Genomic DNA, 17,770 nt, shown 5'->3' with positions numbered 1-17,770 from the left:
TAACATCTAATTAGAGCAAGCAGTTTTATTGGAGATATTGTACCACATCCAGAACCTTGGGAGCCTTCCTCCACCTGTCTCAGCTCATGAGAACTGTTCGGAGAGTTGCAGGGCCATAGAAGGAAATAATCTATGCTTCTTCTCACAGAGGCACACATCCTCAGCCCATTATAACTGACATAAATATAAATTCAAGCCTTAAGGAGATTTAGAGGATTAAGATCTGCAATCTTTTTGCTATAAGTATCAATCCTGAGACACCCAGTTGCAACATGAATTCAATACAAGAGCTTTTCAGCTCAAAGATGCCACAAAATAATGTCTGCTCTCAGAAACCTTCCTTAAATCCAGTTAGTAATTTCCCATTTCAAATGTGTTTTGTCATGCAGAAGACCACGCCAGGCTCCAGCTACATCCACTTTCATTTCTGCTGTAAGTAAGACACATTTCACAGTCACATAATGTTTTGGGTTGAGAAGGACTTTAAAGCTCATTCCATCCACTCCCTGCCATGGGCAGGGACACCTTCCACTACACCAGGTTGCTCCAAGCCCTGTTCAACCTGGCCTTGAACACTTCCAGGGATGGGTGTCCCAGTTTCAGCTGGGATAGAGTTAATTTCTTCTCAGTAGCTGCTACAGTGTTGTGTTTTGGAATGAGAATAACATTGATAACACACCGATGTTTTGGTTTTTGCTAAGTCCTTATCCTAAGTCAAGGACTTTTTTGTGTGTGTGTGTTGTCTCCTGCTCTGCCAGTGAGAAGGCACACAAAACAAACTGGGAGGGAGCACAGCCAGGACAGGGACAGCCATAACCTCACAAGCACAACCAAATAGCAGAGGTGTAAATGCCAGCTTCCCAGAGAGCCTGTGGAGCTGCACACACCTGAAGCCAACTTTGCGGGAGTAGTGCAGGCAGTTCTCCTTGACGTGGGTCTGGAAGTAGGCGGAGCGGCACACGGCCCCGCACTCCGGGCAGCAGTACGGGGACTTGTGAGCGTGGATCCTCTGGTGGGCACAGTAACTGCACTGGTTGGGCAGCATCATCTGGCACACTTGGCACGTCTGATGGAAGAAAGGAAGAAAGTCAGTTATTCTCTGTTTGGCGTTTTTTTTCCCCCAAATTCACCCCAGAAAACCTCCAGGTTTAAAAAGCACAGGCATACTCCTCTAGCAGCAGCATCATCTCCACAAAGCTCTTTAACTAATCTCCTTATCATCTTTTCCCAACATTTTCACAATTAACCATTCCAAGTAAAAGCTCCATATTTAAACCACATCCTCTGGTTTATTTCCTTTTTACCCCCTAAAAAAGAAAAGCAAACTCTTTCACCTCTTAGCTCTGAGGATGTTCTGAATGCTCAGCACTTTCATTTCCTGATTTGAGAGCACTTTTCTCAACAAGCCCCCACCCCACACCAAAACATCATAAAAAAGGAGGAAAATTATAGCCCAACTCCAAACCCCTGCTGCTGAAGGCAGTGCAGTCCTGATGTGCACCTTCCCCATCAAAACCACTGCTGTGCGTCTTGCAAAATTTCTTTGTATCAGATGAAATTTGAACTTTCCAAGACCACAAACTATGTGTGTTTCCCTTACAGAAACTTCTTGATGACTAGAAATAATGCAAAGCTTCTTTCTCTCCCTACTTCATCCTTAACGAAAACCATTTTTACACGAATGCTTTCTATCAGAACTGCTTTGCAGAAGCATCATTTACCTGACATGTAAAGTTTTTATGTGGATGTATCATCCCATTTTTAACAGCTGTCAAACCTCTGCTCCCTTTCACAGGTGTCTCTATATTCCTTCAAAGCCCAGGAGCAGCTATTCATCCTCTGTAGGATGCACAGTACTGGATGCCTGAGCAGGAGTAGAGCTGGAACAGATCCCAGCCCACCCTGAGACCCTCAGGAGCAAAAACTCTTTCGACAATAATCCCAAGCAAAATCACTCCTCTAACTTAAGAATGAACAACAGCAGGCAGCTAATTATGGATTATCAGATCAGGTAATTTAATTAAATAATTTCTGTGGACTTCACTGCTGGCAGCCAGGGTAGAAACATGGGACAGACGCCCCTAAATCTGAAAAAAAATAGCATAAAATTAATGGCCAACTCCCTTTTCTATATCATTACTATTTCATGCAGCACCTCTGAGATGCTCCACTACATAACATCCATCAGGGAGCTGTCAAAACCCCTGCAGCTAAGAGAAAGCATCACTTATAATAAAATGCAAAGCTATGACAAACCTGAAAGGTTCATGGGGTGGAAGGGAATAAAAAATTAGGCATTCAAAAGTGAAAACCACAGAAATTGCCAAACACATGAAAAGCTTCAGGCACTTGACCCAAGACATGCCACAACTTAAGTTTAGAGGAGAAACGGTTTCTCCAGGAAGGAGAGAAATGAGTGGAAAAACCACGTGGTAGAGAGACCCTATGTACACACCCATCTGCAATTAAAGGAAACTCAAAGAGCATTTTAAATGCTGCAGAAGTCCCCCAATTTCAGCAAAGAAAAACAGTGCTAATGAGGCATGGGAATGGGAAAATGGGAAATAGAAAAGCTCCCAGGATCTCTCTGCGAGGAGTTGAGCAGGACCCTTAACTATCCAAAGTGCACTCAAATCCCCAAGTAAGAGCTACAAGAAGTAAGTAATTAGCAATAAATTCGTAGTAAGTAAGAGTAGTAAGTAATAAGTAAGTCATAAGTAAAAGCAGTTTTATTGTGGTTAAGATGTTTTTTTCTAACTGGCTTGAGATTTGCAATGGAAAATTTATCTCCCTGGCATTGTTAAAACAGGACTCTTCTTGCTGTCATCTCAACTAGTATTTAAGGCAGAGTCAGCACAACCACAAGCTGAAAGCACCTTTGCCCTTGTAACTCAGTGAGAAACCCTCTCTCCAGATCCTGCCTTGTCAAAGCCAATTTAGTTTGGATTTTAAGTCAGTTTGAGGCTCACCTCTTCCTCCCACACATGTCATACCCACTGCTCCCAAAATCAATCACCACACATTGAAAACCTGAATTTTCACCACTCTGTGTGTTCCTGTGCTGGATCTAAAATATGCCAAAACCACTCAGTATTTGATGAGCTACATGCCAGGGTGCTGCTGCCTGGGGATGTCAGAGGAGCAGCGAGCTCCTGTCACCTCCTGTGTTATGTGAAAGGCTCCACAGGGACCAAAACCATGCTAACACAGGGCAGAAAAGTTTGGGGACTGTGAGCAAGAGGCATCAAAACTGTAGTTATCTACTTCAGGCCTGGCAGGAAGACTGCCAGAAAGTGTGGACACATGATACAGGAATAAAAAGAAGACTCAGTGAGGATGAGGCTAAATGAATTCATTGCTCCTGCAGACACCACGGAAGGAGCTGGAAGGATTCCCACACTGACACCACACACCACAGGGGGGACAAACACCAGCCCAAGGCTCCAAGTTCAGATTGTCTTGTGGGAGAGTCTAGACGTTGGGCAGTAAACAGACAAAGAAGAGTGATGAGACACAAGGATAAATGAGCAAGAGTAAGGAAACTGTCATGGTTAAGCAGCATGACTTCTGAACTTGGGAGAAGTCAATGGAGCTTCTCCCTTCTGGCCACATGGAGCTATCCGGGCTCTCCAGAGGAGTCAACAACCACATGGGTTAGGAAGATCTGAGCTGCAATGGGTCAGGATACCTGGATTTCCCAAACAGCTTTGCAACATCCTTCACTACGGGATTTTGAGGAAACTAAGGTACCACCACATAAGAGAAGGACTTTGCTTGGATAAGTAAGTGGTTAGAAGAGAAGAACAAGCAGTCCTCTGACAAAGCAAGGTCCCCAGGAAGTTCTGCTGGCATTTGGGCTCTTCAAACTGATGATCATAACCCAGTAGCTCAGCACGTTACAGATAAGGGCTGACCACGAGGGCTGGCTGCAAAAAGAACATGTAGGGCTGAGGGTAATAAAATGAACCAAGCAAGGAACATACTAGAGCTGAGGAAGGTTCCAGGAAGAGAAAAAAAACATAACTGGTATCTTCATGCTCACACTCATCCTTTTCTCAATGCCTGCAGAAGACACGAGGCCAGACATCCAGGGGGATTACAGGAGGTTCTGCTCATCCCTTTTGCACCAGGAGCTGCTGCACTTGTCAGGAGCCAATGTGTGGCCGCTCTGGGCTCCCCACCAAACGCTAAGTCTTGGACATGGAGTGGTTTTTCCTTTTGCAACTATTCTGCTTCGTATGAGAAATTATAACTCGGTTCCAGATGTCACATTTTTATCTCTCTCCTAGTTTTCCATGACTTTTCAAAGAAGTCTGGCAGCAATTTGAGACATTCATTAGTCAGTTATTTCTAAAGCATGTTACCAGGACAGGATTTTGAGTTGTGTAATGTCTGTGTTTTTCCTATACTCCCATAGCCTATGCTTTAATCAAGAGTTATTTATTACAAGTTTTCTTTAATTCTGGTTTGCCTGACACATTTCATTTGGGCTTTTCTTCCACAAGTCACATTCACACACAGGCAAATGCTCAGAAGCTCAGCCGGTTTTGGAATACTTGAGTTGATTCCCATTTTTACTTGTTAGCTTCTTCAAAAGGGAAAAAAAAAATTAAATATTCACTGAGATACAGTGAAGATTGAACTACTACTACTCAAAAAAAGTTTGTCTGTTAAACCCAACCCTGTGGCCATAGAGGTGTTTGCAAATCAGGGCATTTATAGTAACACACAGTTTTGCCCCAGACAGTGCCTGTGGACAGGGCTTTAGCATGAGCAAAGAAACATTCCAGCAGTTTTAGTCTCTTTGCTGTTCCAGGGTTAAGTAATGGTGATGAAGTCCACACCTACTTCAGAGCTGCCCCCAAGGCAGACTACAAGGGTCCACCTTCACATGATCATCATGGAGCTTCAGTTAAAAACACTTAGGCACCAACCCTATGGCATGGGACCAGGGCAAGGAAAGAGGAAAAGATTCACAAACCAAATTATCTCTAAACAAAACCAAACCAAAAAAAAAAAAAAAAAAAAAGCAGACCCCAAAAAACAACAACAAAATTACTAAGGACTCAAAGTGAAACAGTCATAGGGGAACAGAAATTATATTTGCAGACTGCTAATGTTTTAAAGAATGCTTGCCCCTAATATATTCAAACCAAAAATCCCCTACCAGTGGTGCCCTAACAGCCCCAGTTCTTCCCAAATCCAGCCTTTTGCAAGCTATAATTTTTCTGCTTAAGGCAGAGCTGCAGGGGCAGCCAAGGGATCACGGACAGAGATTAGCAGGATCCTCTTGCTATTAAAAAAAATAGTGACCAATTAGTACTTAAAGTTAAAGGTTAACTTCCCATTAGCTCTCCCTTACTGCCTGGCTGGGATCAATGCCAGCAACCCGCAACCCTCAGCAGGGGTGCTTTAACTGTAGTGCTGTGATGTGCTGGCTCTGGGAGCACAGCTGGTCCCAACACCTTCATCTCTGCCCCCTGTGCTCCCCCTCCTGCATCCCCCACTGTTTGTGGGCCACACTACAGTCAAGCTCCAGATGCTTGGAGGGCTATTTTTGACTTCTTTCAACCATCCAGGTTACAGCACTGCTACACAACATTTTACCAATGTGAAGAGAAGCGGTGAGCAGAGAACTGAATCTGCTGTTGCTGTGATAACTGAACTATACTCCTGCCCAGGTTCTCTCTAAATGAACAGGCATCATTGCATTAACATGTTCAATTAATGGATGAAAAAAACCTCTTCAACAGAAACTCAAGATTATTCATTTGAAGAAGAAAAATCTAGAACCAAACTAATATCCTAAAACCAGTGCGTTCAAGTTTCAGTGACAAAACAGAGGTTAAGGTCAGTCCTAATGTAGAGATTTTATCCTAATTAACACTCCTCTGTTGCCATATCCAAGCAGAGCAGCTACTGTTATTTCCTTAGGTTATAGTTGCCTATTTTGTCAGCCTAAGGAGCCAATGCCACTGAGGGAGCCTGCCTGACCTTCAGCCAAAGGACATGATCACAAGACACCCTTTAATCCCAAACTTCTCCCATCCATCCTCTTTTCTACCTTCAGCTCACTCCCCCCTCACATCTATTCATCCTCAGCCTCGTTGTTGCATGCCACCTCCTCCCTTAGACCTTTTGTATTTGCATCCCTCAACCTCACTAGCTCCCAAATCCAGTGTCCTCCTCAGACCTTCACCAAGACCAACTCCTATACACACATCTCAATCATCCCAACGCAACGATGCTTAAGCTTCAGTAAGGCACTCAAATAAAAACTTACCTTTGGCAACTAAGGCTGTTAAATAAACACAAAATCCATTTTTTTGGTACCTGGAAAAATCCCTGTTTAAAGCATCAGTGTAAATCTAGAAACTTGACAGCTTAGAGAAGCAAAGTGGAATTGCAATGGAAAAATCCACTAGCATCACAGATCTTAGACAACATTGCATCAAACCAGCTTACTTCTGAATTTGCTAAATCTGTAGCTCTTCTCTCTTTATGATCTCAGCTTTAATTTCAAGAATTTCAGTTGCCACATCTTTTCTTTTGACCCACTGTACCGCGTTTACATGGCAAGGTTTTGATAGGGAGGTACTGCAGGGGTGGCCTCTGTGAGAAGACACCAGAAGTTTCCTCCATGTTGGACAGACTTCTGTGATGGATCTGTCACTGGCCAAGGCCAAACTCTTGAGCAGCACGTCTGGGATAAGGAAAAGGTAAAAGATGCTGTGCAGCAGCTGGGAGAGGGGAGTGAGAAGATGTGAGAGAAACAGCCCAGATGCCAGAGCAGGTTCCCCTGCGTGCCATCATGAATCAATGGTGACACAGGTTGTCCCCCTCCAATCCATGGAGGACCACAGTGGATGTGCCCTGGAGGACACTGCAGCCCATGGAGAGAGCCCTCACTGGAGCAGGTTTTCTGGCAGGACCTGTGACCCCATGGGAGGCCCATGCTCTTCCAGCCTGTTCCTGAAGGACTGCACCCCACAGAAAGGATTCATCCCAGAGCAGATCCTGAAGAACTGCAGCCTGTGGAAAGGACTTATGCTGAAGCTGTTCGTGAAGGACTGTCTCCCATGGGAAGGACTCCATGATGGAGCAGGAGAAGAATGTGAGGAGTAAGGCTGAGTAGGCACCTGGTTCCAACTAGAAATCGGAACTCCCACTTGCTGAAATGATCACTTAGTGGATTAAATGAGTTTTCACACACACAATTTCAAGTCACCAGTGTGACCCCATGTGCTACGTGGCACACGTTCCCTCTCTTTTCTTACAATGGTGATGTTAAAGCCTTCTGCTCTTTCCTCCACCCTGCAGGGTTGATTCCTGCCCACCCGTGATGACCATCTCACAGCCTCCCAGCTCTGCCTTTTTCTTCTCACCTTGCATCCCAATTTCTTGTTTTCCTGGCCTGTCCTTCCCAGAAATCCTGTGTCCCTTCATCACAACACTCCAGTCATGCAATACATCCCATCTCTTTCCTGTGATGTCAACATGACCAGAGTCCTGCACATAGATCACAGGATCACAGAATGGTCATCATTCATTCCACCCCCTGCCATGGGCAGGGACACCTTCCACTAGACCAGGTTGCTCCAAGCCCCGTCCAATCTGGCCTTGAACACTTCCAGGGATGCAGCAGCCACGGCTTCTCTGGATTGGAGACTGCGTTTATTGCCCGTGGTGTTTGCATCAGCATTAGACACTTCAGAGGGCACCTTCTCCTCACAGCAGGATTGAGCAGACCATCACTACTGCCTGGGCTCTCATTCCCCTGCCTGTCACCCCCAGAGCTCTGCAGTCACTTCTGATATTCTCAGCTGGAAGAAAAATGCAGGAGCAAGACTCTTCCTTTTAGTCCCAGCGAACACCACTTCCATCCTACCCAGGACAGCCCTCCTGTCTCCCTCCAGCTGTCTCCTCCTCGTCACTCTCAGCCATGTCCTGGCCCCCAGTTCCCAGCCCTGCTCTTTATCCCCTTCCCTCCAGCTGCTCTCAGTCCCCCAGGGGCTGCAGGACCACCAGGGCCAGGCATGGGTGGTGAAGGAGAAGAGGGTGGATTGTTGCCTCATGGCAACAGATCACACACTGATTTAAGCAGACCACGGAGCCGCACCCTGGCTTTTCTTCCTCACCAGCCTCTCCTCCTCATCCTGATGCTCTGGTTTGGCCTTGGGTGCAGGCTCTGCTATCCTGCCACTCATCTCTTTGTCTTCACTCCCAGCAATCTCTGCCTGGAGCTCCATTACCCCAACATGCTTTCATCGTAACATCTTCCATATCCCTTTGCTTCTACAAAATCCACAGGGAAAATTTCCATATAAAACAAAATCCATCCTTGCTAGTACCTAAGGACTGCATTAATCACTCTTGGTTTGGGACAGGGAGAAAACAGTGCTTTATGGGGCCAAGGGAATTTTTTGCTGATTTTCAACCCTCTTGTTTTCTAAATTAAAACATGAACTTGGAGGGGGAAGGAAGAGACAAATAGGAAAAATACAGCTGCTGCCTTTCTTTTTTTGCCGCTGGGAAATTACCAGGGCGGCATGTGGTCCGACTAGCTCCTGGCAAGTTTTAGCCAATAAATTATAAAGCATTGATTTAAGAGGAGGAAGGAAGAAGAAAAAGCAGCAATAAAATTGCTTTTAAGTAAGTCCAGTGTAGGTGGTATGTAAACAGGACACGTCACAACTCACCGAAAAATTCTTATTGGACAAAAAAAAAGATAAAAGAACAAGAAAAAGAGTAAGGAGGACAAAAGCATAAAGGTTCAAGAAAATTCAGAGGTCCTGAGTTTATATTTTGTACTTCATTCGAGTTGTTAGCTACCTTGGTGGATTTTGGGTGGTCAAGTCAAAAAAGAAAGGAAAAGAAAAAAGGATTAAACATCTCTGGTTACCAGCAGATGGACAATTGTGCCCGAGAGGGTAAGGAAGTACTTTTAATTCTTGAACATGTTATTGTGCACTGGTCTGTCCCTGCCAAGAAAACAAATAAGCTCCATCTCAAAACCAGTTTGTGTCTTTTGTTCCGTTACTTCTGCTGCAAAGCTCTTCCAGAAGTCATTCCTCTGATGATTACAGACCATCCTCTAATTTTCTATGTAAATCTATTTCAGTCTGTTCTTGCATCATTATTGTCCCTAAATTTAAAAGCTCCTTTCTACAAACCTCGCACCAGATACAGGGTGAGAGTGAATACAGAGGACACTAATGAAAAGCACATCCTAAATGCAGGCACCAGGAGCTGCATGGGCTTTGTTCCTCTCCTGTAATTTGAGCCCTGAAAAGGCTACAAAAAACTGTCTGATGCTGATGAACTGCCCAGAGCAATTCCTGTGAGAACGGGAAATACTTCCTATAGGCAGATTTCGTTTCTGGTGGGTAAAAAAGTGCCACTATACCCACCTTAATCCTTTGTCTGCTTCAGTGCTGAAGTAGACCCACCCTCACTTACCAGGCCTTTGCCAAGCTAAACTCATAAAGGTGTTTTAATTTCCCCTTAAGAGATCATATTTCCATTTCTGGTCATTCTTTCCTCACTTATTCCAGTCTACCCTGATAAACAAAACAATACACTTCTTTCCAGCTCGGTTATTTCTAGCAAGAGGGAGCATTACCACAGCCCTGACGGGTGCTGCAGATTGACGCAAGTCTCCTGCACAGTTGTGTCACCTCAGTCATTCAAGGACTTCTCAAGACCAAAAATCCTGCCTTTGGTTGCTTTTCATACTATTCCTACCCAGTCTTCAAGATCATCTAGATCCTCCTGTAAAATACTCCCCACTTTCCATGACTTCTTACTTTGTTAGTTCGGTTCTCCTTAACACAAATATTAACTCCAGAGGTACCCAAAACCATCCATGAGGAGATCTCACAAAAACCTGATCCCAGTTGCAGTTATTTCCTGGATTTTACCTGATTCAGCTCCAACCTCATAAATCCAACTTCTCCAGTACATCCATTCTCCATGCAGCACTGTAACAACCATCTCACTGAACATCAAGGAGATGAGGATACACTCATTTCTCTATTCCAGAAATAAAGATTAATTTGGCATAAACTACAGCTTTCCACCCCTCCAAAAACATCTTGCTCTAGAACACACCACTGTATCAGACCAAATGGACCTGAAGTTACACAAAACATCTGGTACCACCTCTTCAACATCTGGACAAGCATAATGCCTACATAGAGGTTTGAACAAAATCCAACCTCCCAGCTATTCAAATTCCCATACTGCTTCCTTCTTGCAGTTCAGCAATGGAAATGCAGTACACAGGTGCATTGAGCAACTTAATTCACAAGCAAAAATTGCAGAATTGGCCTCACTAGTTGCCAAAAAAAGGCAAAGTCACTGTGATCCATTAAGGTGATCCACTCAAAACATACATCTAATAAATCCAGTTCTTTCTGTTTCTGAAATGGATTATTCAAGCCTGTATCTTTCCTGCAAGCCATGGAGATCCCATCCCACCATGGTATTCAGCTGGGAGGAACTGCCTACAAATATTCTGTACCAAAATAAACCAGGTAGGATTTCCCTGCTGTACTCCGAGCAACTGCAATCATGTACATGTTTAAAATACAACATTAAGGTCAAGCTCTCAATCATTTTTCTAAAGGTCTTTCCTTTAGAAAACCACAGCACCTTCTCAGCCACATCATCGTCCCCCTCTCTTCCTCCCACTTACTCCAAATCTCCTCCTTTCCCTGCTGTCCAGACCACATCCCTATCTTCCTTCCTTCCTGCAACAGAACTGTGACCCACCCATGTCATTCTCATTTTGGCCACACCTGTGAAGGTCATTTACCCTTTATCTGTCCTATTAATGTGGGATTTACCCGCAGCCATGTAGGAATGTAACACCAGGTATTTCCCAAGCCACCATCTAGAAGAAAGAGAAAACCCAACAATCCCCTTTCAAGCAGCTTTGAGAAACCTGAAAATGTCAGAGTAATTCACAAAGTCATGGTAAGAAATTCCAATTAAAGTGACAAGTCATAAGTATCAACACAGGATGAGTTTTCTCATGGAGCAGAGCCAACTTAGGCTCTTCCCCCTCTCCAATCCAATCATTGCTGCCTCTTATCGCAGGGTGCTCGTCCTTCAGCTCCTGGGTAACCGAAAACATCGTACCGAAAAACAAGTCTCTTTCCTGCTATTTCTTTTCTCCAACAACCTGGATCAACCCTTCCTTCTTAGCAAGGTGCCACACCAAAGCCATGTCCAAAACAGCTTTTGGGTTAAAAGCACCATAACTAAGCACTGCAAAGCCTGTTTGGTTTCTCAAGTTACGGTCACACTGGATGTACATCCAGATTTGGTGTCATTTAACAGAAAAGCTTCCAAGAACATTGATCAAAAATCACCTGGCTTATTTTCCACAGGTTTCCACCTTCTAGTACAAACCCAGGTGCTGCAGATGAATTGCTTTTACCCTTTCCCTTCAGCTGAAGTTGCTCTTTCTATTATATTCTATTATATTCATCTACCCTCTCCAAGAATTCTCATTTTTAGGGACAATCTGGTACCAAGCATCTGAATAGTCACAGATTAAAAGCTTTTGGCCATAATACAATGGGGACCTGCCCTGCTACTTCTTGAAGCTCCTTAGAAGGCATAAATTAAGCCATGTCTTTATGTGAAAAGCATCAGTACTTCCTAGTTTCTCAATGAGGCATGGCAAAGAGTTTGCGCCTGAATTCTGGGATTCAGTAAGAAATTTAAAAATACAAAAAATTTCCAAATTATCAGAGTGCAGTTTTTTGCTATCTTTAGCAAACTATGACAATTGCATCCCATACCACCACTTCCAAACCAACATTTCAATACAGTGAGAAAGACATCAGGTATGGAGGAAGAAATACACAGTTTTTGCTCAAATGCACAAAATTATGATCAAACTCTAGACAGTTAGTCTCTTGAGATCTAGGGATGTGGTTCACAGCCAAGCTTGCCCACAACAATTAATACTACTTCTGCATTCTGACAGATTGTCCCACCACTGCAGCATGCTGTGGATCAAGCATGACGACTGGTGTGGACTGTGGTTTTAATTAGATGTACCAGTATGTAAATCAACACCTTCTGCCCTGTGGACACAGTGGTTTTGAACCACTACTAGGGGCACTTAAATATGTTCACTACAGGTGCTACATCAATGCCTTCTTTAGCAACGCAATTTCAGAGAATCAGAGAACCCCAGACTGGTTTGGGTTGGAAGGGAGCATGAAGATCATCTCGTTCCACCCCCTGCCAGGGGCAGGGACACCTTCCACTAGACCAGAATGCTCCAAGCCCCATCCAACCTGGCCTTGGACATTTATGGGGATGGGGCAGCCACAGCTTCTCTGCACACCCCATGCCAGGGCCTCATCCCATCACAGGGAAGAATTTCTCTACATCCAATTTTCACCACTGCCCCAAAACACAGGTGTCCTGGCACAAATCTGGAGACAGAAACCATGTAAGAAAGTGTTTCTAAAATCAGACACTTGATCCTCTCCTGCTCATACCAACATTTCTCTTTTTTCTGACCAAAATAGAAAGAACAACCCAAGGAATTAACTTAATGCAGAGTCAGGGTATCATCTCAGAAAGGGCTGGCCATGTTCTCCTATTCCAGGAGTTTATGACACACATTCCAACAGCTTCACCTGCAACCTTCTCACACCATAATTAATAGTATTACATTCATTAATACCCTATATGCAAAACCTTCAGCTTCTCAGACCTTGATACTGCTGGGAGCTACGCTGTGTTATCCCTGTGGGACATGTGATGTGAAGGTCATCCCTACCTTTTCCTTTGGACTGCTCAGAGAACCAGGGACCCCTATGAGACCACTGAATTTCACACATCCTTTTACCTCTCAGCCCAGTGACACCAAACACCTGGTAAAAGGCAGTGGGATGGTTTCCATCAGCTACTGCTAAATCCAGACATACAGTTACAGGCATGGGGCACAAATGCTTATTTCCTTAGAAATGTAGCAACTTTATTGAAGCAGATGTTCTGGGAACAGCATGGAGCACCAGGCAGCCTGGAGGACAGCAGATACAGTGGAAAAGGACTCCCAGAGCACTGCATGCATCCCATGGACTATAAGCATGGGAAGATCAAATGGAGGAACTGGTTTCAGAAGCTCAAAGGTAGCCTCTTTTTTCAATGCTTCTCTTCAGAAATACACTGCAAAAATAATCTCACATCTAGCAGAACTACCTGAAGTGAGAGGCTTAAACTCTATTCTTGGTTAAGTTGCAGAATAAATTATTTGATTAGAAGCTAAAAATACTTACTATCACACATTCTTTTCCTCTTTAAGGAGCTCTTGAATTGATAATCCCACAACAGAAATAGGAAGTACGGTTTTAATGCCACTGATTAACATTTTAACTCACTTTGGAGCAGCCACTGTATCCCTTCTCCTGGAATTTTTAATGCCAGACTGCTGACATTTCCTAAAAATGCATTAGAGTTGAAAAATAAGTTCAGGTGTTGACAGAGCGCAGTGCTCACTGGCCTGCCTCGGGCAAGAAACCTGATTACATGGCCACACTGATTCCTTCTGGCCTCGCCATTTTTTATGACATCAAAACCATTCAGCCATAATCTATTTTTTTTTGTTTTGTGGCTGATGAATTTAAGATAACAAAGCATCTAAATGGGACCACAGCAACCTCAATACTCCTGCAAGCCATTCAAGCAGCACAGGGAGGCTCTGGAGAGTGCAGGTGCTCTGACAGCCATGGCAGAGATGTGGTCATCTTCCCAAATGATGGCATGGAGTCCTATTTTGTGAAGCCCTTGCACCGGGAGCCAGCTCTGCTGGCCACCATACCGACCTGGAAAGCTTTCACCTCATCCAAAGAGATAAGGAGAAAGGAGTCCTCGTCCTCTTCAACTGCAGGTTGGTTAACACTTAAACAAGACGAACTGTGTCTTCCAAAATAAAAGCCATAAACAAAGTGTATGGTCCTGGTACACAACAATAATCATCTTCTTCTCTTCATCAGGAGAAACCTAATCTGAAGTTTAATTTAAGGGGATTCCAACCAGGTCCATAAAGGCAGTGGAGACCTGAGCAGGGCAGCACAGGAGGAAGGCAGGAAGCCACTAACAAGGATCTTGAACCCCCCTACACAACCATGGTACCCTCTCGCCCTGTACCACCCAAAGGGAAAAAAAACCAGAACCACCCTCCCACCCCACATACCACAGCAGGCCTGTCCAATACACACATGACCACGCCAACAGCAACAACAGCACCTGACGTGTTACACGGAAGGTTCTGGCACCAGTTCCAACAAAGGCAACATTAAACTGTATCAGATCTCCTCCAGCCATGCTTACAGCACAAAAACCTGTTTCAGGAAACGCTCCACAGATCCACCCCTACGGCTTTCTTGCACGCCTCATCCAAGCAATCTTTCATCTCCAGCACCTTTCTTTGATGCTCGAGGATCTCCATAGTCTCCTTACTCTGCTCTTTTTACTGGCAAGGGGTAAAAAGAGGGCAAGCAAACACCACCAAACGTCTCTTCACGCACATGCATCTGGGCTCATGTGCATTCCAAATCCTCCCCACAAGCACTTTTTTAGGCAGAGCAACTCATTTGCCACCACCATGCCTACTTTTCCCCTTGAGGACAATCTCTTTAAACTCAGAGAGATTTAACTAATAACATTAAAATGATGACTTACCAGTCTCTCATTATCTTCTGAGGTCCTCTGGTAATGAGCTGCTAAAGAAGCGTAATCCTGCTCCTGCTTGTTACACTCCAAACACTTAAGTCCATGACGGATTAGCCTCTGAGGGTCCGTGTAGAGAGGCAAGGCTGGCTGAGTGTTCGCAGAAATCCCTACCCCGCCTCCTGAAGCAGCAGTGGACTTAGGTGGAGGAGAGGATGAGAGCAAAGTCTGAGGAGATGGAGAGACTGAAGAGCTTGTAGGAGAAGGTGAAAACATTTGGTCTATGGAAATTGGTTTCATGAGCAGCTGAGAACACTGCATGATAAACCCTTTGCTCTTATGATCTCGTGCATGTTTAAGCAAGCTACACTTATTAAAAAAAAGGAGCATAGTTGAACACTGAGTGCACATGACTTCAATGTGAACGCTTCGCCTACTATAGTGTTGAGTCAGGCTTTTCTCTAAGGCAAATGAGTCCCCACATTCCAGGCAACAATACCCAGAAGCAGGTAAATTAATACTAGTGTCAGGCGGGGGGCTAAGGTTCGGAGCATATATCGGCACTGGATTGGCACTGTGTAGCACTTTATGGAATGCCTCCATGACAACAGGAGCAGCTTTCTTGACTTGGTGCACCAGTGGCACTGACATCTGTGTCACCTGAGGCTGGTTTCGCCTCTGTGCCGATGTCTTCGCTGTAACAGAAGCAGCAACACTGTGGGGGACCAAGTTGAGATTTGCCAAGTGCACAGCTTTGGGAAGAAGACTGGAGGTGGTCGTGTTGGATGGCTGCGTCACAGTACCCTGCTGCTGCCTCTTGACCCCCACTTTTATGGCACCGCTGCCACAGTTTGGCAGTGGAGATAAGGACACGGTACACGTGCTGCTTGCAATATCCATTTTCATACTGTCTGAGTAAGGACTCGTTACATTTGACAGCTGGATAGCCACAGCAGCCCCGTTTTTGGTTGAATTCCTGCCAGCCTCACTTTCCATAACTGCACTAGTATCAGGGGATGGGAAAGACTTGATAAACTCTTCGGCAGAAGAGGTTTCAGCAGGTGACTCTTCTGAAGATTTGCCCAATTCATCGTTTTCTGGCAAAATTCTAGTTACAGTCCTTTTAATTTCACCGGAAGATGTCTTGATAGTCTTTATTCTAACTTTGGGAATAGCTGGTGGAGAGCCAGCTGCCATGGAAGGAGAGCCTTTCCCACTGCTGTCACTGCACACGCTCCGAGGACTCTCAGGCTGCTTGCTGGCCTTCCTCACCGCCTCCAAGGGGCTTCGGGGACTCTTTGGTGACTTGGGCATTTTTGGACTTCCCTTCATCCCGTCTTTAAAAGGACCAGGTTCCTTGGTAAAATTTGGCTGATCGCCTTTTGGAATACATGCAACCTTTTTGGCCTGAAGAGCTACTAACGCTGCCACGCAGGACGACAACTTGGAATGAGTTGGCTTTAGCCTCTGCCGAGGTGGTATTGACGAAGACAGGTTTAGCTCAGGCACAGACCCCTTGCAGTCTCCTAAATTATTGTGAGGGAGGTCTCCAAACACCAAGCCTTCTCCAAGAAAGCTGTTGGTATCTACCAAGTCCTTGCTTGACTCCGCAAACCTCTCCACTGCTTTGTCTTGCTCTCTCCTGCTCATTTCCAGCCTATTCTCTGGCTGGCAGTGGATTTCCATCTTCTGTTCCTTTTTACAGTACTGATCAAACATGCTTAATTCGGGCTCTGGCACCTTCCTAAGATGATCTAGGACTGAAGCCCCTGTTGGTATATATATTGAAGGCGGTGGAAAATAGGGAGTTTGGGCATGTTTGGGTTTATCCCCAATGCTGTTCTCTTTGAATGCATCCTCTGGTTCAGGGCTGGAAATGGGGCTAAACTGACTAAATGTTGGCAAAGGCTCTGACTTGCACTGGTCCAGTTTATCAGAGTAACCTCTTGAGCTATCGCCATTAATAAAAGTTGACTCAAACTTGCCATAATTATGGACTAAAGCATGAGCCTCGGCTGGCAGATCAGAGCCACGAAACCCATTGTGTAACAGACCAGGTCCAAGGTGATTCCCCTCCTTTTCTGCCTCAAAAGACTCCTGGCGACTTGTGTTCTTCACTATCACACTCACAACAGGCGCATCAGAGGGAGGCAGAGAGTGGGATAAGGACACACTCTCATCGATGCACATTCCTGACGACTTCAGGTGATTCTCACTCTCCTCCCCAGCTGATGGAATGGTCTCCTTAGCATCCAGGCTAGTCGGATCAGGGATGTCAAAAGCAGCCAAGAGGTCATCAAAATCTGGGGTTTTCATGTCCCCCATGATGAAAGCTAAAATTAAAAGCAGAAGAAATACTTTGTCAAGTACATTCCCCCCACGGACAACCTTTGTAAGATTCATGTGCATCAACATCTTCTGTTACAAAAATCACAGCTGCCCAAAGCCCGGGATGTGGGCAGAGCTGCTCCTCGGAGGTGCTTCAAGCAGCATGGTGGGAGACAGCAAGCATCCCCTTATCCGGGATCCCCGAGAACAGAGCTGGTACAAGCATGACCTTTGAAACGACACTGAGCTCATGCAGGGGACATCTTTTTGAACTGTCAGGTGCATTACTAATCCAAAGCCAGCCATCATCAACACAAGACTCTGAAGTACATTAGCAGAGGGGCTTTTTTGCTTGGCTGGGGTTTTTGTAGAGATAATAGGCAGCAATTGCTGCTTATTCCTCAACAGATTGTCACATCTGAAGAATTCAGTCCTTCCTCAAGGAAGAAAGGCAGGGGCAAACAGCTGGCCCAAGAGACACCGGCCTGAAAAGTGAGATGGCTCCCTACCCTGAGGAATTTAAATAATAGAAATTTTCAGTAAATATTTCAATACAACAGCTCCAAGAAGTGTTATTTGAAACAGGGGCAATCCTTAATTAGGTAAACACGTGAAGCAAAACCACCCAAAGATAGAATAAAGATCCATATCCAAATCGTAAGAAGAAATCATGTTCCCAGCCAGCTCTCTCTTTCTAAGCTCTTCAGAAAGGAAGTGGGGACTTGGAACACTCAACACAGCAACC

At 44.9% G+C, this 17,770-nt stretch overlaps 1 protein-coding gene across 1 annotated transcript in view; it reads right to left on the bottom strand.

The window, feature by feature from the left end:
* Positions 1-17,051, bottom strand: part of ZNF592 (zinc finger protein 592) — a 32,153-nt gene extending 15,102 nt beyond the window's left edge. The window contains exons 1-2 of the mRNA XM_008631247.2: positions 14,710-17,051; positions 888-1,066 (exon numbers count right to left, since the gene is read on the bottom strand). Of these exons, the coding sequence (XP_008629469.1) occupies positions 888-1,066; positions 14,710-17,022 (2,492 nt within the window). The 5' untranslated portion in view covers positions 17,023-17,051. The remainder of the gene's footprint in view (positions 1-887; positions 1,067-14,709) is intronic.
* Positions 17,052-17,770: the final 719 nt, after the last annotated feature.

Source organism: Corvus brachyrhynchos, unplaced genomic scaffold, assembly GCF_000691975.1.
Source record: "Corvus brachyrhynchos isolate BGI_N302 unplaced genomic scaffold, ASM69197v1 scaffold164, whole genome shotgun sequence".
NCBI lineage: Eukaryota > Metazoa > Chordata > Aves > Passeriformes > Corvidae > Corvus > Corvus brachyrhynchos.
This window is presented reverse-complemented; position numbering and strand designations above follow the sequence as displayed.